Source organism: Pleuronectes platessa, chromosome 20 (genome assembly GCF_947347685.1).
Source record: "Pleuronectes platessa chromosome 20, fPlePla1.1, whole genome shotgun sequence".
Classification (NCBI taxonomy): Eukaryota; Metazoa; Chordata; class Actinopteri; order Pleuronectiformes; family Pleuronectidae; genus Pleuronectes; species Pleuronectes platessa.
The window spans coordinates 19436716-19456790 of record NC_070645.1 but is presented as its reverse complement, the minus strand read 5'-3'; the positions used below and the strand labels follow the sequence as shown (position 1 = coordinate 19456790).

At 48.6% G+C, this 20075-nt stretch overlaps 1 protein-coding gene across 1 annotated transcript; it reads right to left on the bottom strand.

The window, feature by feature from the left end:
• Nucleotides 1-3683: 3683 nt before the first annotated feature.
• Nucleotides 3684-19200, bottom strand: LOC128426222 (cadherin-6). The gene is made up of 11 exons (XM_053413084.1): nt 19045-19200; nt 18153-18447; nt 16431-16550; nt 14402-14569; nt 12079-12266; nt 9894-10147; nt 7154-7290; nt 6208-6329; nt 5539-5656; nt 5077-5328; nt 3684-4489 (listed from the first exon to the last, which is right to left on the bottom strand). The coding sequence occupies exons 1-11, from the start codon at nt 19198-19200 to the stop codon at nt 3984-3986; spliced, it is 2316 nt and encodes a 771-aa protein (XP_053269059.1). The 3' UTR covers nt 3684-3983.
• Between the last annotated feature and the right edge of the window lie 875 nt (nt 19201-20075).

Genomic DNA, 20075 nt, shown 5'->3' with positions numbered 1-20075 from the left:
GGGGGGTGTTGGTGCCATCAGTACCTGCGTCCAGAACAAAGAACCCTATCGGCTCGTGTGGCGCCCGTCCAGGAGCGAGCTGGCAAAGCGGAGGAGCCACGGGTTTAATGTTGGAGCACCTTAGAAAAACCCCTTCAGCCGGTAACCCCCTTCACACCAGAAGCATAAATTGTGTTAATATAAGTTGTTAACTTGATTTATTTGTGTTACCAGTTCAAGAAGTGAGCATTGATCTGAGGCTTCAGTCAGAAATTTGAATGTTGTTCTGTTTTCCCTTTTATGGTCAAAGTTAAACTTATAATGGAGCATTAGAGCCACTCGAGAATAAAGTGGTATTTTTATGAGAATAAAATCGTAATTTTAAGATTTAATTTTATCGCCCAATCAGGACCATATTATCGTGCTGTTTATTAAATTACATAATGTCGTGACTCAAGTGCAGAATTCTCAAAAAAAACGCCAAGAATGTTTTTCTTCAGTTTGGCCCCGACACTGTGGAATCAAGTTAGAAGACAGATGATTAGGATTGAAGCAGCTGTCATGTTTTATACTGTTGTGTAGTGTCGCTCTGTCAGACGTGGACTTTGTGTGTTTGTTGCCGAAAAAACTTAAAAGCTCACGAGAAACTTTCAGATCCAGAAACGAGCCGCAGGAGATCGAACCGTTACTGACACGTGCCAGAAATCCAACAGCCCAGAAAGAGGACATGTTTTTAAATGGAAAGTGAAATGTGAAACAAATATCAAAGTAATAATATTGTAAATAAAGTTCCAGACTCGGTTCTGATAAGTGATTGGCTGCCTTGTTATTGAAATCCTCTCTCGTCTAATCCAGAGAGAAGGAGGTGGAGTCAATTACACTCGATCGCCCCCGTGTCACCATCTGTCTCACATCTGCCACTCATCCCCTCATAATCAAAATGGGATTTCTCTTCTTCTTTTTTTTAAACCTTTCTCCTGAATCCGATTGGCTGACGGAGCAGATCTTAATTATAGATTGTCTAATTAACAATTTCCTCAGCTCGGTCGCCTCTGGATCCAGATATTTAACAACAGCCAGCGCTTTAATAACTCTCTGACACGTCGCATGGAGTCTTTTGTTCTGGGATTTATGGGAGATAATAGAAATACACCTGTGAGGGAGAAAGAGGGAGGGAGAGAGAGAGAGAGAGAGCATCACATGAAGAAGAAGAAGAAGAACGAGAGAGAGAGGCTGATTTTTAAAGATATTTAATTGTGTCATATAAATATTCAGTACAAAATATCACGGTTTACAAAGCAGGTTGATGAACGGGCCCCTGACGCTACCACGACCGCTCAGACTGTTTCTACACAAGAAAACTCCACTGCTCAATCACATTGTCACCAACAGAGTAGTATACCGGGGTCGGGGGGGCGGGGGGGGGGGTTGAGCCCGGGGGCCGACCGGCGTCTACACATCAACAACCACAGATCTATCGTGTCCGGCGTCTAGTCGCCTCGATGTAGAAACAGAAAAACACGAGTGGAACCCAGGAGCGTGGCGGCGTGCACGTTTCTTTTATCTGTAGCTCTGAGCCAATCACACCCTGGATAATAAAACACCAGTCTTCATAACGCAGATGTGCCGACCTCCCGTGAGAGGAGAGAGAGAACGGTGACGGCTGAAGGATGGAATGCGTTTTGGCGAGCGCCGCGGTCGTGGTGATTTTCCATTTGAGGCCTCACGTGGCACCTGGAGGCGGAGCAACAGGGCAAAGTTTTTTTTTAAAACCCATTAAATTCTTATCAGAGCTGAGATGGCTAATAAACAAAACAACAACAAAAAACATGTGTATACAATAATAACCGAGCAGAAAGGATTCTCCAAACAACTGTGTTGTAAATTGGTTTGTGTAACGTCGGAGAGGAAAGTCGCTCTGTGGTGATTGTTGTGTTGTTACTGCTTCAAATGTCTGATGAGTGTCGGCCTCTTCACAGGTCGGCCTGTCTCTGAAGTGAGGGCACAGCTTGTTCTCTAGCTCGACTGGTTTCTTTTTGTGTTGTCGTTGATTTGGTTCTGTCCTCCCTCTTCATCCTGTCGTCTCCGTTTCACCGCCCGGAGATCTGCACTCGTTTGAGAACATCACCGCTAACGCATCGTTTTCACTGTTCGGCTCCTGACTCGCAGTTTAAAGCGTGTTTGTGAGTTTGTGAGTTTGATCATGTTGTGACCTTCTCTCTGAGCCGAGGACCCAACCCCCGGGTTCGGGGGACTTGAACACGCGGCTCAAAGGTCAGGTGCCGGTTGATGAGCGTCTTTATGGAGAAGGCTCGACGTCCCACAGGAAATCAGCTGAGTGAAGCCTGAACGCTCCACCGGCTCCACCGGCTCCACCAGCTCCACCAGCTGCACCAGCTCCACCAGCTCCACCAGCTGCACCACGACACACAGGACCTTTCACGAAGGGGGGTTATAGGAGGATTCTTTAAAAGGAAAATACTGGTGTTCTCTGCTTTCTGGCACGTTTCAGTCTCTGACGTGTTATTTTACATTATCATACATTCAACATCACCTGTTTTTATGTTTTAATGCTGTAAGTCGTGGCTCATTTAGATGAATTTATTTTACTTTCTTATTCATATAACACAGTTTTCCCGCTCGGGTACATTGATTGATTTAAATGCTCATATTCCGTTGTTTTTAATCACGTGAGGAAATTAAATAAAACCGTTTACGGGCAGAAAATAAAAATTGCACCATGAATTTTAATGTCGAGCGTCCACGAGACGTTTCACCTGATCTGATTTGATTTGTGGTTTCGAGCTCGGCAGCGGGAGAAGTTCACCAGACCAGTATTTTCCTTTTTAAAGCAACACTACACAACGTGAGCGTCTTGTTCTGTGTGAGTTGGTTCCATCTCCTGTGAAGCTGAACCCAGATCAGTTTAAAACACTCAGAAGTTATTGGTTTATCTCTAATATTCAGCAGGAAACTGTTAAAACATGAAGGATTCTGAACAGTTTGGTGGATTTGATACAGCAGCAGCTCTTCTGGGTCAGGAAGCCGGGGATTATGGGTAATATCCATCGCTCGGACACGAAGCCCCCGACAGAGTGAGTCCCCTCACGTGGCTGCAGGGGGCGCTGCGGCTCAGTAAAACTTACATAGTGCTGCTTTAACTGAGTCTGGCACATGTTAGTGATTTTCTATATATATATATATTTTTTTATCAGCTTTGAAAATAACACTGTTGCTTTCACACAGAGAGAAAAACTGCTTGTGACGACATTCAGCTCAAGGAGTGTTTGGTGTCTCGGCCTCGACTCACAGCAAACGCACACAGCAAACGCACACAGCTGTGTGTTGATGGAGAAGCAGATACCGTAAAAAATGACACAACCGAAATCCCAAGAGTCCGTTTCAGCCGCCACTCGTCGACAGCAGTGCACCACGACTTCTCTCCTGCACCAACCAGAACTGTCGCTGAAAGGGGGGCGGAGTCACGTGGACGATAGAAAACGACTGTACAGCGAATCATGTCACCGCAAGTACACAAGCTAAGATAGAACTCACAATATGCAGCATGGTTTTTTGTCCCAGAAACACTGAAAAGTACACAAATCTGCTTGTTGAGCGAGTCCATCACAGGCAGCTTTGGAGAAACAACGCCCCCCCACACCCCCACCCCCCCCAACCCCCCCCAACCCCCCACCCCAAAAACAAAAGAAAATGTCGGTATAGATATATTTGGGCCTCATGTACACCCCCCATATACACACAGAGAAAAAAGTCCCGACACAAAGTCTCTTCACTGTTCCCTCGCAAGGACGCAACTAACACTGACTGGACACACAAAGTCTACGTGAGGTCACCGAGGGGACGACTGGAAGGTGGTCGGTGTTCGGCGGAGGAGCTCCCGGACGGACAGGGTTCGATTCCCCCCACCCCGCGCCGCCGCTCTTCACACCACACTTGCACCAGAACCGGAAAGTTTTCACCGTGTGTGTTTCTCCGGGCTCTCGTTAGGAGTCCCTGTCGCTGTCGTCCCCCCCGTACATGTCCGCCAGCTTCTTAAAGCGCGGCCCCCACTCGCTCAGGTAGTTGTAGTCCTGGTCGCCCTCGGTGGTCACCGACTCCAGCGAGCTGAGGGACTCGGCCACCGAGCCGTTCCCCTCGTAGGCGTACGTGGCCAGGGAGTCGTACGGCGGCGCCGTCGGGTCGCCGTCGTTGTCCTGGAGCCGCTGGTTGATGAAGTCCCTCACGTCCCCGTTATTGTCCCGGGCCGGGGGGGGCAGCACCGGCCGGCGGACCGGAGGGTAGAAGGTCTCGGGGACGATGTCCCTCCGCTGCTTGCTGTCCTCGATGGCCTCCGGGTTGCGCAGCGTGCCGATATCAAAGGCCTGAGTGTCCTCCTCTCCGCCGCCCTCATCGTTGTAGCTGACCACGTTGTCCCTGACGTCCTCCTTGGAGATGATCAGAGGCTCCTTCTTCCTCTGTCTCCTCAGGGCGGCGAACAGCACCACGATCACTGCACAGGGACAAACGAGGACAACAAACAAAGACAATCTGTGACTTGTGCTTCTCTGCCTGTCCTCGCTCTGAAGGCCAGCGAGCGTCCGGGGGGAATCGTGATGCTGCCTGATATTCAGGGACTTTGTCTGACTTTGTAGACCGAGCACGAGGATGCATTATGTATACCCCCCCCCCCCCCCTCCTCCTCCTCCTCAGGGCCACGGCTGCTTAAGATCACAAAGGGATGCAGTTTAAGAACACAGCAAATTACCTTGTGTGCTAGAAACACAACTTACTGTATATCAGGACATTGGGGGGGGGGGGGGACAGACTAACATCAAACATGGAGTCAATTAGCTCTGAGCAGCTGAACCAATGTCCTTCATCCTAAAGCACAACGTGTGTTTACAGGGAAACATAAAGTTTGATTCCTGCAGCTGAGATTCTGTTCAAATTAAAAGATCCTATTGGCCGTGGTCACCGTCAGAGGATCCGCCCCCAGGATCCGCCCCCAGGATCCGCCCCCTTAACCCCTGTGAGGCGCCGTGTGACATCTCCGGTGCCCGACCTGAAGCTGAGGTGCATGCTGGGAAGTTTACTCACTGAGCAGGATGATGACACACAGCAGGATGGCCACCAGGGCCCCGGTGCTGAGTCCCGCCCTCGCCGTGAGCGCCTCGGCGTTGCACAGCTTCATGTTTCCCTCGCGGTCGCACGTGCACACCCGGATGGTGAGCGTGCACGTGCTGCTCTGCATCGGGAACACGCCGTCGGAGATCACCACCGGCACGTGGTAGATGCTCATCTGGACGCTGTTGTAGTTGTTCCTGCGCGTGAGGATCCACGCCGTGTTGTCTGAGGACGACAGGATGTCCTGTTAGTGAGCAGCAGGAAATCACCTGAACCAGAACCTGGAGTCTAAACCTCCAGAACCTAGAGTCTAAACCTCCAGAACCTAGAGTCTAAACCTCCAGAACCTAGAGTCTAAACCTTCACGAGGCCCAACAGGCCCAAAAATCAACTCTTGAAACCTTGTGATGACATTGGGGGGGGGGGGGTAATTACCTTTGTTATCACGCACAGAGAAGTTGGCCTTCCCAGCAGCCTCCTGGGCGAGACTGAAGGAGAAGCGGTGACCTCCGAGGGGCTCGTCCGGGTCGGTGGCGCTCACGGTCTGGATCCTCTGAAACCAGAAGCAGACGGGTCAGGAAACACAAACCTCCACTTCCTGGAATCGAGCCGTGTCAATGAAACACGGGATGATGCTTCGAGAGCTTTTCACGAGTCCAGTGCATCAGCACGTGACAAACCCCCCCCCCCCTCAGTTATTTGTATTATTGGTTTCACTATTCAGCCCCTTCTTCTTCTTCTTCTTCTTCTTCTTCTTCTTCTTCTTCTTCTTCTTCTTCTCCTCCTCCTCTTCTCTGGAGGCGGACGTCTACCCGCCCTGACCTGGGATCTGTTCAACCTTTCTACATATTAAAGGACAGGGCTTCCTCGGGGGAAATGTCAGGTCTCTGTACATATTCTGATATGAAGTGTGAACCGGACGAGCTCTGAATTGACCCCGAGATGTTTTAATAAAACGGACTTGACTTTCAGGAAAAATCCAACAAGTGCAAGATGCTCCGAGAAGTTTTTTCTTCTCATTTTATCAGATATTTGTATTTTGGGTTTCTGCGTATATTATTTATTCCGTCTACACAACACGTGTGTCTCTCAGCTTCGACTCACCTGATTGGCTTTTGCGTTCTCGCACACAAACGTCTCGTAGCTTGAAGCGAACGTTGGAGCGTTGTCGTTCACGTCGAGAACTCGGATGAAGACGGGAACTCGACTGATCTGTCGTGGGTTGTCTGAGAAAGAGAGAGAGAGAGTGAGTGAGGGAGAGAGAGAGTGAGTCCCACTGATGCTGTTGGGTCACGTGTTCGGTGTGTGTCGCTGTTTCCAGTGATTTGAAACATGAAAGTTACATGAAAAAGTAAATAACTCATAAAAAAATACATCTCTTAAGTCATCGTCGCTTCTACATTAATTTTTCTTTAGCCGACACATGTAAATAATTAAGAAAATTGCATTCTGGGGATTAATTAAGACAAATAAATAAATAAAACATTATTCAAACAAAGCAGCATGAATAAAAAACAGAAACCATTGATGCTACATTTAATATTTTGTCTACAGGGACTCGAGCCTCTGAAGGTTTTTCAGGCTAAATCCGTGTTTTCCTTTAAAAACACAGTTTCCAAAATAAAACTCCTCTGTCCTCACGAGCGTTCCGGCTTCGATTCATTTTTAATAAACACTTTTAACCATAAAAAAGCATATGTCTTTGAAGGTTTGAGTTTCACTGAGAGGAACAAACATGGAATTAGTCAAGATTATAAGAAAGTTAATGAATTAACAGGAAGAACTGAAGTTTGCTGATGGATCAAACAATTCACTTTGAAAGATTTCGGACAAAATGCAATAAATGAAACTTTCTAAAAACAGACTGTCTGGTTTCTCCCACTTCCTGAGAACAAGCAGCAGCCATCGGTCAGAACTGGGTGAACTGGATTAGTTCTGATTCTTTGCCGACTCATCCCAGACGTTCCAGTCCGACCATTAAGATCGTATCGGCCCCGAAAACCCAATTTGTCTGGGAGGAAGCGGCCGGAGAGAAACTGTCTGAACTCACTGAACTCGGTGGCGATGACGGAGATGTTGTGCCAGGCGTCCTCCTCCCGGTCCAGCTCCCGGAGGATGAACACCGACCCGTTCCCCGCGTGCACGTTGAACACTCGGTCCATGTCGGTGCGCCGGTCGATGGAGTACCTGCAGGAAACAGAGAGAGACTCCCCTGAGTGGGTGGAGGTGTGACGTGGGCCCAGGTGGAGGGACGAGTTTGGATCTGAAACCAAACTTCTCACACTCGGAGGTTTGAGTCCCTTAAAGAAGCCGGACTGGTTTCATGAAGATCCATCTGGTCACATGAGCCTAAAACCATCAGCAGGACCTGATACAGGACGTATACACACGTGTGTCACTGGTGAATTGAGCCTCTAACAAACTACACTCACACAGACACACACACACAGCGTTGTGTTGTTTCCTCTCTCCCTCCAGACGACGGGGACACATCAGTGTGATTAATGGAGGAGCAGCATCAGGAGGCCGGGTGTGAGAGGGAGGAGACCTCGAGGGGAGTCGGTGAACCGGGGCTCTGACTGCACCTCCTCCTCCCTCCTCCTCCACAGATCTACCTCCCTTCTCCTCCCTCCCTCCCTCCCTCCTCCCTCCCTCCCTGCTTGCTTCTCCTGCATTACCCATTTAAGTGTCTTTATCCAAACACTCCCCCCACGTCCCACCTCCACCTCCTCCTCCCTCCACACCGACAGTAACTCTAACCTTGTTAAAGCTGCGTCGTGCTAATTGCTTTTCTAATATTCCCAATAATTCAGCCGGCTAACCCCCCCCCACGCTGATTAATGACGGGGAGATAACGGCGCCTCGTCCGGAGTGCTGCTCTCAGCAGGAAGCTGCAGGGAGGAAGAGACGAAGGACACGAGAGGACTGCCGGGACATGTCTCCTCTGTCCTCTGTGCAGGAGGAGCACGACCGGCCACAGAACCACAGTGTTTTCACAAGTCACTGGTCAACCAGTAGAAGTATCTGAGTGTGGAGGTCAAAAGGTTTCTGGTTTGACACGTGATCAATCTGGGGAAGTATTTAAGTTCCTCAAGACGATCCATAAATATAATAGAATAAATGATGATGAACCTCGTGGTCTGAATCTTCCTAACGAGAACTTGTGTCTCCAACTTTCTGCCCAAAGCTTCATGATTTTAGTTTCTGTAGCAGATGAGGAATTTATCACTTTGCTTTTATCAACAGAGTCGACTTTGTGTGAAGTTCTGATGATGAAAGTTTGGAATGATGTGGTTCTGAGTCATGTGCTTCTATGACTGAAGCTCTTGTTTCCCAGGTTAATAATAACTCAGATTTATTTACCCTCAGGTCAATAACAAACATGAACAGAGTGTTGTTGATGTTTAAAATTAATCTTCAGTCTTTAACTGAAGATTAACTGAAGTCAAACTGCTGAACAGGAAGCTTCTCCGTCCGATATCAGAACGATCTTGATTTGAGGTTTGACCCGACTTCAGTTTGTCTGAGGACGTAGAAGACGACAGTGTCCTCTACACACGTGCACGTCCGTCCAACAGGAGAAGTTGTGTGTCTGTGTGTGTGTGTCTGTGTGTGCACCGAGGCCTAAATGTGCACGTGTCAGCGTGTGCGGCGGCCGTGCCAGCTAATAAAGATAACCATCTCCTGCCAGGCGGCCCTCAGGTTCCCTGGCAGGAGATGGTCCTCCTCCTCCTCCTCCTCCTCCTCCTCCTCTAAATGCCACCGGGCGGCTTCCTCCTTGATGATGGGCCATAAAAGAGAATGATATCATATTTGACACCTGCAGTAAAGTGGTGGAACTTCAACCTTGAGAGGCAACTCCCTCAGTGCGTCATAAAGATGAAAAGTCTTTGAGACGGAGACGCTGCCATCACCCCCCCCCCCCCCCCCCCCCCCCCCCCCTCTAACAGGAGACGAGTTGTGCGACCGAACTTTTGTCCCATTTCGGTGCTAAGCAGCGTTTTGTGAGTCTAATTGACGGGGTTGTGTTCTAGTGATGTGTGTGTTTGTGTTTGTGCTGAAGGACAAAGATCCTCCTTTGCAGGTTTAGCCTCATTTCACACTTTACATCGACGTGATGGATTCTTCTTATAGAACATCAGAGAAGAGAGGATATTAAACTCATTTTAAACTCAAGGTTCACTCACTGGATTCTTTACTGAATGTGACTGAAGCTCAGGAGAGAGTGAACCTTTAATTCATCAGTTATTATCATATCACACAATTATTATAATAGAGCTGAATTAAAGGTCAAATAATCAAAAGTCTGATCCAACATGTTTTACTGACTCGAGTTTGTACAGCTGCTGTTTGTCTTTTTGAAGATTCACAATAAAACTTCTGAACCACTTTTCTTGAAATTCTTTTATATGAATTACATTTCACATATTTTTATTATCAAGATATGATTTATATTTATATCTTCTGTAAAACACTTTGAGCTGCACTTCCTGTCTGAACGGTGACAAACAAATAAAGTTTATTCTTATTCTTAAAGTGAAATTCATGAGACTTTAGAAAGTTGAATTCTGAAGTTAGATTTTGTGATTCATGGTTTTCTGTTTCCTCACAAGCTGAAGGACGTTTCTTTAGTTTGAAGGTTTGATATATCATTTTAGTTGATTAATAATTAATCCATTTGTTGTTATTTGTCTTTACTTAAGTATTTCTAACAGCTCTGTTTTGTTGTTTTGATTTGTTGAAATTAATCCTGTGAGTTTATGAATTAACCCCCGAGTCCCTGGACCTACCTGACCAGGCTGTTCTTGTCGTCGGGGTCGGAGGCGCTGACGGAGCCGATGATGGTGTTCCGGGCCGCGTCCTCTTTGACCTCCATCACGTAGCTGACCCGCTGGAACACCGGCGGCTCGTCCACGTCCTCCACCACGATCTTGACGGTGGCCTCGTCCCTGAACGGGCCCATGGAGAAGAAGCGGGGGTCGATGTGCACGTTCTCCACCTGCACCCGGAGGCTGTACTGACGCTTCCTCTCGAAGTCCAGCGGCTGAAAAGCAAAGGAAACGAGTCAGGAGGAAGTTTGACTTCACGTGTTTCTCTGTTTTCTTGCAGTGAAAAGGAAAATCTCCCGGTGATGTTTTGTGTTTTCTCTTTAATCGAAGCTTTTGTCTCTTCACATTTACTTTTAAACATTCATCTGTATTCAGCAGCACGTTCAGCCGAGCATTCTCAGAACACTCATCTACATGCAGAGCATCCGGCCGCGTTTAACTTCAGGTCAGATTCTGATTCTGTTCATTAAACTGACAAACTTTCCCAGAGCGTCGTCTAATGAGCGGGTCGCTCTGCAGAGGAACCGACACACTCAATAACACATTGAGATATTTTCACTCATTTGATGTTTTGTGTTTTTCAACTAATTGATTTTCTGATTCTTTGAAACCATCAATCAAAGTCGTCTCTTGATGTTTTTTCTTTTTGTCTGAATAACGAGATCATGGAGTCAGATTGTGTCTCAGAGAAAAACGCCACATCGGAGTTTGTTGTGTTTCATTCAACTTCACAAGGGAAAATATAGATTATAACTATTATTATTATTATTATAAAAAGGTTTTACAACGTTTTATTATCTCCACAGAAAACACATGATCGTGATAAAGTATGAAGTTAAATGACGAGAGATGTTTTCACTTCCAGAAACTGTTTCCGTCCTGATCCTAATAAAGGCGTCGTGCTGTCGTTGCTGCTCATGCATTATGTTTATTCTGGACTTTTCATTTCACAATTTTTTTTGCTTATCATATTTATTATGATGTATAATCCTGCGGGTCCAGCTCATCATGATGCACCTCCATCCTCTGATGAGCATCATGATGAGCTGGACCTTTGTGTTGTTGTGCATGTTGGCAGTGTGTTATATGTTTTATGTTCCTTCTCTGAACTTTGTTCTGAAGTCGCAGCCACTGAAGGTATCTCCCCCCTCCCCCCCCCCCCCCACACACACACCTTCCCCCCTATTGATGGAAATAATTGCCGAGCATTGCATCTTAACGACTGGGAGCCCAGTGGCGGGGGGGGGGGGGGGGCTCCTCGCCGGCTTCCTCCTGTACATATGAAAGGACGCCAGCTCCGTGATCACCCTTGAAAGCTCGGGATGGAACAAACCTCCTTCTGAAGCCACGAATAATAACATATTGTGAGTCGTTGGTTTCTGCAGCTTTGTGTTAAGGTGGGAGGAGGGGGGTGGGGGGGGAGCGGTGCTTTGAAGGAAGCGGTGGAGGCTCGGACGGGACACACACTCCCACTCCACAACTCCATTTAATTATCAGGTTCAGGTTTGGGCCAGGCGCACTCCCCACAAACACACACTCTGCCGCACACCGCAGCACAAAAGGCAGTTATGTCATCTTCCACTTAATGATGGGATGATGGAGGCGATCGATGGCGGCTGCAGGGAGGCGGCTTCACGAGGCAGCTGCCGGATTCTGTTGAATACATCAGAAACACACCGCGGCACACCACGATCCATACCCCGGCATCAATACTCCTGCTTGGGTCTCAGGCCGAGAGGAAGAATGAATCTCACTCACAACACGTGTAGAGGAAGAGGAAGAGGAAGATGAAATCTAATAACTGCAGCGTCCGGCTCCCGGCTGCAGACAGAACGCTTCTGTGATTTTTGTTTCTTTATCGAATTCAGTTTTAAAGAAATGTTTCCTGCCTATACACAAAGAGCAGGTTTGGTGTGCGGCCGAGGAAAGGAGTCGAGGAAAGGAGTCGAGGAAAGGAAGCAAATCCAAGTGATCAACACTTTGTGAGCTGCAGCAATTTGTGCACATGAAGCTTTATGAGGCTTTAAATTCATCATCCTGAAGATTTTCAATAAGTTTAACTTTAAATATGATGCATGCACAAGGTAATTATAGTTCATATCAACGTTTAGACCCCCCCACCACCACATCCAGTCCCCAGACTGACCTTCCTCAGCACGATCATGCCGTCCTGTGTGCTCCTGTTGGTGGCGATGTCGAACCAGCCGGGCCCGTCGACCCCGATGACCCGGTAGTCCATCGCCGCGTTCTCGCCGATGTCTCCGTCCACGGCTCGGATCAGTCCCACCGTGGAGCCCAGCTCGAGGGACTCGGGCACCCGGAACTCGTACACGGCTGCGGAGAGAGAGAGAGAGAGAGAGAGAGAGAGAGAGAGAGAGAGAGAGAGAGAATTTTAAAGTTAGGCGACAAGCTGCAGGAAGAAAAACGACCGAGGATCACCTCCTTAGTTTTTCTGTTGAGTTCCATTTAATTGTTTTCTTTGCAAAGAGGACATTTTGTAAAAGGTCAGATCAATGCTTTTATTTTGAATTTGGGCAAATTATCAGAATTAAAAGCTTAATTAAGAAACTTTAACGACCTTAAATTGGACCCAGAGATTAATCCACAAAACGCACAAAGAAGTCAAATTACAAACAAACACCTCACGGCCCGAGCGCCTCTTGTGAGTGAGTCTGAACCAATCAGAGAGCGGCGCAGTCAGGACGGAGAAGAAGAAGAAGAAGAAGAAGAAGAAGAAGAAGAAGAAGAAGAAGAAGAAGAAGAAGAAGAAGAAGAAGAAGAAGAAGAAGAAGAAGAAGAAGAAGATCCACTGCGGAGCTGGTTTCATATTTCATCTCACATTTGATCTTCTAACATAAGTTTCACGGCATCGACTCACAACTCAGAGTTTCGGGACGTCACATAACTCCTCGGCCAATTTGCTCAACACAAATTAATTGCGTCTCCTTTTTTGCGTTGTTGCTATTGTGCGAGATGATTTCCTGGTCGGAGGCGGGGGGGATTGATGGCGTCCTGTCAGCGGCGCGGCCGCGCTCGCATCTCGTGTGTTTAAATAAATATCTGGACTGCAGGAGCGTGATGTACACACACAGCACACACACACAGTACACACACACAGTACACACACAGCCTGCGGAGACAAACAACACTGACACACTAATAAAACATGCTGACACTGTTTTGGCAACGCCTGAGTCGGCAGGTCGCCGTGACGCTGACACACACACACACACACACACACACACACACAGACACACACACACCCTGGAAGTGACGCACCAGGAGAAGGTTCCCTAGGCTAACCGGTGTTTAGCATTGGGTGGAGGAGAGGAGGCATCACTCCTGCAGACGACAATCATATCGCTTCCTGACACTCTTCCTCCTCCGGGTTTCCCATTACAATATTTCTTTCTCTTTCTCCCTCTTTCAATCTTCCCCTCTGTCCGCCCCCCCCCCCCACCCTCTCCCCCCCCCTGCTCCCTCCATCACGGCCTGTCTTTTTGTCGTCTGCCTCACTCTTCGTCTTTCTTCCTCTATCTTCCCCTCCTGTCATCCCCTCATCCCCTTCGTATCCATCTCTCTGTCTCTCTCTCTCACTCTCCGTCCCTCCTCTTGCTGTTCATTCATTGGCGGCGAGGATGAGATGACAGCAACTGCACCCCCCCCCCCCCCATCCTCCTCCTCCACCTGCCTAAACACTGATGGGAGGAGGAGGAAGAGGAGGAAGAGGAGGAAGAGGAGGAGGAGGGTGATAAACGGAAGGACAGCGGGAGTTCTGTGGTTGTGTGTTTTTCCTCTGCGTCGCCTGCTGTGCGCACGTGTCCCCCCCCCCCCCCTTACAGTAAGCTCATGGCGGGGGGGGGGGGGGTAACACAACGACACCGGTAATCTGTCAATCTGATCTGGCTGCTGCCGGCAAAATGCAGGAGAGGAGGCGATGAAGAAGAGGAGGAGGAGGGGGTGAGAGACAAAGGGAGACAATGTGTGAGACGGAAAGAGATAGAGAGAGAGAGAGAGAGTGAAGAGCGAGGGAGTGATGTATCATGAGTGTAACATAAAAAGAGCAGCGCACCAAGGACAGTTTGAAGCAGTGAATTGAGAACATTGGTTTTATGGAGTAACAGGCAGCAGGAGAGAGACTTAATAACGACAGAGAGACAAAGCGGGAGGAAGAGGAAGAGGAAGAGGAGATAAAACCCAGTGAATGTACTCTCTCCATTTAATAGGGATTACAGGGATGATCTGATGCACTTTGCGGGACCTCTCCCTCCGTCATATGGCTCTATATTTAATTACTCCCCTTTAAGAGCCCCGGCCTCGGTGGCACAGAACCCAGAGCAGCCTGCAATAATCCAAACTCGTTTTGAAACTGACACCAGATGGGGGCTGCTCGCTCAGACGAGAGGGTTCCACGGGTCAGTGTGTGTGTCTGTTGTGTGTGTGTTTGGGGGGGGGGGGGCTCTACTCACTCTTGGTGAAGCGCGGCGGGTTGTCGTTCACGTCGGACAGCGTGATGCTGACCGTGGTGGTTCCTGAGAGGCCGCCCATCTGACCGGCCATGTCTTTGGCCTGGATCACCACCTGGTAGTTCTCCTTGACTTCTCGGTCCATGTCGGGCAGAGCCGTCTTGATCAGGCCTGAGTGAAAATACACAGATTAAACACAGATATCATCTTTATCCATTAAAATCAATTTAATATCTGCAGATTTCATGTATCTGAAGTAGATCTATTTCCAGGTACTTTTCACTTTTAGCTCGACTTGCAACATCTGCGAGTTTCTGTTTATTTTTATGACTTGTTAAAGTTTTTATTATTACGTCTTTATCTATTATATTAAAAGTGAAAAACCTGAAAACGAGCCAGAGAGCCATTGAAGCGTTTCGGACTCTTCTGTTTAATCGTCAACTCGTTTTGAACGTTTTTTATTTTTCTCTTCTTTTCCCAGAACTGAAAATATCTGACGAGTGCTCAACACAAGAGCAGCTCGTGACCTCTTGACCTCCAGAGCTTCCACCTCTGGTCGCTCTGCAGCTGCTGATGTAACGTTCTGATGTGTGGGAACATAAAAACCAGAACAACTTCATCAAATCCCTTCAGAACAAAACCCAGAATCAGCCCCGGTGGACTGTATCTGACAAATCACTGAACTCGGCCGAGAGAAAAGAAAAAACCTCTGCCTGCATCGTCCGTATTGAATTTTGGTTATTTCATATTTTTGATTAATGCATCTACCGGCCACATAATTAAAGCACTGAGAACATTTTATTACCGAAAGGTCGGTGCCCTCGCTCTGTACGAGCAGGAGCACGGCGTGGTGGATCGTGCTCTCGGGGATTTTGCCGATAAGCCTAAAAACCAAAGACGGTGAAAAACCCACAGAGTGCTCCTTTAATTCTCCACGTCTCCAAAAACACCGGATCATTTATCTTCTCTTTGGAATTAAGAGTCTGTTAAAGGCTCCGGAGAGTCAGAGCAGATTCAAAAGGTGCGTCTGCGTCTCACTTCCTGTCAGGTGGAGGCGGGTGGAGACAATATAAGTGCCCCTGAGCAAGGCACCTTACTGCCCCAACCTCTGCTCCCCGGACCCCAGATGGGTCAAAAGCAGAGGACAAATTCCCCCCCATTAGCATGTAGTGTGTCTGTGCATGTGTGTGGGATTAATAAATGTATCTTGTATCTTTAACGCTCAGCTGAGAGAAGGCAGGCGAAGGTGTTGTGTACCTTTTGTTGTCGCTTAATGACGACAACACACGCACACAGAGGAGGAGAGCGGAAACAAACCCTGCTTATAATGGGATGTCCAGGCATGTCTCTGTGTACGGGGGGGATGTCAGCTTACATTCCACATGTGGGATAAACCATATTACTGTTAATCCCTCCGCTAATCTGCAAATGGCTTCTTTTTTTTTTTTTTTTTTTTGCTGTTGTCGTCGTTTCCCTTTTGTTTAAGCAGAAGTAAAGACCCGAGCGGGACGCGTTCCAAATCGCACATTAATGATTAAAACTAGCACGAGGCTACATGTTGGGGTTTGGTGATGTGCCGCTCTCTCTCTCTCTCTCTCTCTGACTCCAAACCCCCGTCGCTCTAGAGGAAGCCGACATGTTGGTGTTTCTGGATTCGCTCTAAAGAGAAAGTTCTATTCCTGATGAATTGTTTTAATTTGATCAGACCGGTAACTGGGTTCTGGATTCGTCAGGTTTCACCAGGAAGACCTCCTCCAGAAATCTCTCTCCTGATCTGCTCCACAGATTCAGACCATTGGACTCAGATTCAGACCATTGGAAAATAGGATTTTAGGGTAAAAGGGTGTGTGTATACCTTTAAGACCGGTGCAACATATACGTGTGTATACCTTTAAGTCTGGATATGACATATTCAGTGTTAGGGATGTCATGTCTCTATTATTCCCAGTAGCTGAGACAGTGTTAGTGGAAGTTTTCCTCTGGTCCCAGTGGGTTTAGAGAACCTCCCAGTGGATTCGAACTGGTGACTTACCGGTTTCCGGGTCCACGGAGAAGTATGGCTGCCCCTCCAGGATGCTGTACACCACCCGGGCGCTGTTCCCGTAGGTGGCGTCATCGGCGTCGATGGCCGTCACCTGAATCACTGAGGTGCCTGCGGGGGGGAGGGGGGGGAGATTCACAATGGTGATTCAGATCAACTCTTCAATACACAGTGAAAATGGCCTGTTGGATAAACCTTCTGATGAGGGTTCGAATCCCGATCTTTTCTCCTCGGCCACTCCCCCCCCCCCACACCTGATTGATTCACACGGCTGATCGATAAGTCCTAATGTATTTTTTTTCTAAAGTGAATCTCTGTGAGCATCAAACCCCCGGCAGCCTCTCAGCGAGTCCACGTGTCTGTGGAGTGTGAGAAGCCAAATATCTGATCGCAGGAGAAACGACTCGGATCCATTTCCTCCTCCAGAGAAAAGACTGAAGATCTGTTTCAGCAGAACAGAGGGAAGAGGTTGAGCCAAGTGTTACCCCCCCCAGGGGGGGGGGGGGGGGGGGGGGGGGGAATTAATTGAGTAGAAATATTTAATGGCAAAGTGGTATAAATATAGAATTGTGCGATACAATGAGATAACGACCTCGTGGAACTTCTCTGGATTTGATGTGAGTGAGTTTCCTACTTTTTTAAAAAAGATCAGTGTGAAGTGTGAGGATGAGCGGAGCCGAGGAACCGTGGACCAGGTCTGAAGTTCACCGAACCCTGATCTCTGAAAACCTTTAACGAGGGAGTTAGACTCAAAGAGGCTTTTCTGACCCGGTGGCTTCCAGAGGAACTTCACTGAGCCGTCCCTGACCGAGACTCACGGGGGGTGGGGGGGGGGGGGGCAGCGTCTCCGCGCAGTCACTCGTGAACACATGCTCTGCCAAGCGGTGACATCACACCTCGGTTGTTGCCATGGGCACCCGTGCTGCCCTTAGATAAGTGCTGGGGGGGGGGGGCTGAACCAAGTGACAGCTCTGTCACATGTCTCTGCTGCAGGAACCAGCGTCCCTCACGTCCCTCACGTCCCCCACGTCCCTCATGTCCCTCAGGCCCCGGAGCAGCAGCAGCAGCACAACACAGAGTTCACTCCATGTTTTCATGCAGGTATTGATCAGGAGGCTTTTCATATTGTTTATCTATATTCATGAGGCCGGCGTGTGCTTTCAGACCGGCAGCCGGAGCAGAGTGCACGGTGAATTAAAGTTTAATTTGGTGCCGAGCGAAGAGGCAACAGATGAAAAACAGGAGCTGGCGTCACAGAAATAGAACCGGCGGTTACTCGCTGTGATGACTGAGCCGGCGACGTCGGTAATTAAATTAAAATGTCGTTTTTTAATAAGACACAAAACTGTATTTAGGAAGATTATCTGCGCCGGTGCTGTGACGCGGTTCCTTGTTTGTTCTGTGGTCGTAAAACAAACGTGTCCCTGCGTTAATTAGTGATTACGTTATTATTATGATTGATAAAGTCCCAGTGATCTGGTTAGACTGGCATCTCCGTGCTGGGTGAACCGGATCCTCTGTTTTATGATTTGGAATATGGTTTAAAAAACTGACCAGGATTTAGTTTTGCAGCCGTAAAAACTATTTGTTTCTTTATCTATCATTTAAATCTTTTCCAGCAGTGGGAGAGTGAAACCTCATCTTTATGGTTTATGAGCTTATGCTTTGGACAAAACAATAAAATGTAAAATATAGAGAGTGTCAGGAACTCACCGATGTCGGACATCTCCGGGACTCGAGCCAGGTACGGGTCCTTGGTGAAGCGCGGCTCGTTGTCGTTGATGTCGTGGATCTTGATGATGAACTCGGACTCGCCCTCCAGCGCCACGTTGGTGATGCGGTTCACGGCCTTGGCGTGGAGGATGTAGTAGGCCTTCTCCTCCCGGTCCAGCCGCTTGGTGGCGTGGATGTCCCCGGACTTCTCGTCGATCCTGAAGAGGGACCCGGCCCCGTCCCCGGTGAGGACGTACTTCACGCTCCCGTCTCCCCGGTCGGAATCCGAGTGAAGCTGAGGAGGGAGAAGAGAACGAGGGGCGATCAGAACACGGGTCCCTGCAGAACCCTCACTGCGGTTGGACGCGGCTGTTTGTGGTGTTTTTGTGTTTAATAAATTCCCACTTTGCCGCTTTGTGTTACTAATTGTTACGGCACAACAGTGACTCAAACACTCTTCATGAAAGCTTCCATATTTGTTTAATCTGCCGGAGAGTCGGCTCGTTCATTCAGGGGGAAAAACAGACGTTAGCCTGAGCCGCCATAACCACGTCCAACGGAAAATGAATTTTGAAAACAGGAGTGCTGGCTGCTCTGGTTTGATTGACGGCTGATCTCTGAGAGGTGCTCTGCAGACACACACATCCCAGAAACGAGCACTTTGAGCCAGAGACGTTAACAAAATCAACTTTCAGAGCAGAAAGCACTCAAACATTTCTGATACACTGTGCACATGTCAATAATCGGGCCGATCTGGGCCTTGGCAGAGAAACTCTGACAGCTTTGATAGAGCAGTTTTTCTTTTCTAACACAGATTCACATCATCTTCAGTGAAGTGTGGGTGAAGCTGCACAGTCCACCTCGAGTCAGGAAGAAAAACACGAGACCTCACGTGTTCTGGTTCGGTTACACACAGGTCGGCATCGGGGGGGTTTGAACCCAGGGAGCGATTTTCATTGGGCTGTAAACGCCGGTGGTTCGAGTCTGTGAAGTAACAGCATGAGGGCGTGTGCCCGTCCGCCGGCTGCCAGCCCCGATGGATCGGCATCGAGCCGCCGTGCCAGGCGACCACGAGAGCCCGCTGCTCCTCCTGTTCCCTCTAACTATCTCCTCTTTTACATTTTATATTTTTTTTGCATGAGCAGCAGCTTAGCATGCTCTGACATTTTAATTCCACCATTAAATCCAACCCCCCCCCCCCCTTTAACATATTTATCTCAGAGAACTCATCAAAAGCTTGTCCAGTCAGCCCCCCCCCCCCCCACTGCTTCCCTGCCCACTTCCCAGTCCCTGCTTTAATAACCAAGGACATGCTAATAACTGCCGGGGGAGGTGGAGGGATGAAGCAGGAGGTCACGTGTTCACAGACGGGAGGGAAGGGGGGCTCGGGGGGGTGGTGGGGGGGGGCTGCAAACATGTCAAGCACCAAATGAGCCAAAACGCCGGTTTTAATGTGTTTCCCCCCCGATAAGTGGAAAACATTCTCTATAGGACGAACTTCTGACTTGTGTTATTGACGTCTCATTAACCGGAGTGAGCCGTTTGATTCTGATGGGTTGTTTCTCACGAACGTGTTCTTTCCCTTTGAGCGGCGAGTTGTTGTTGTTGTTTCCGTGCCGTGCCGTGCCGTGCCAAGCCTTCTTGGCTCGGCCGGTAGACAGACTGCGGGGGGGGGAGGGGGGGGGGGGGGGGTATTGTACGTTGCAGCTGGGTCACGTGGGAGCGCGCTGCAAACGAATCTCCACGCTCATCATATATTCAGAAGCTTTTCATCCCAGGTGCTCGGGAGCTTTACTAATTCATGCTGCTCTACCGGGGGCCGGGCCGGCACACGCCGGTAGAGCAGCCGCTTCGTGGATTAACATCTTTAACACTATTTTGTTCTCGTGCTTGAAACGCTGGTTAAAAAAAAATGACAGTTTT

Coding starts and splice junctions, on each gene's coding strand:
- LOC128426222 (XM_053413084.1), bottom strand. CDS start 19,200: ATGCCGATCCATCGGGGCTGGCAGCCGGCGGACGGGCACACGCCCTCA. Junction 18,448..19,044: donor GTGTAACCGAACCAGAACAC/GTGAGGTCTCGT, acceptor CTCCCTCCTCAG/CTTCACTCGGATTCCGACCG. Junction 5,657..6,207: donor AGAACGCAAAAGCCAATCAG/GTGAGTCGAAGC, acceptor TTCTGGTTTCAG/AGGATCCAGACCGTGAGCGC.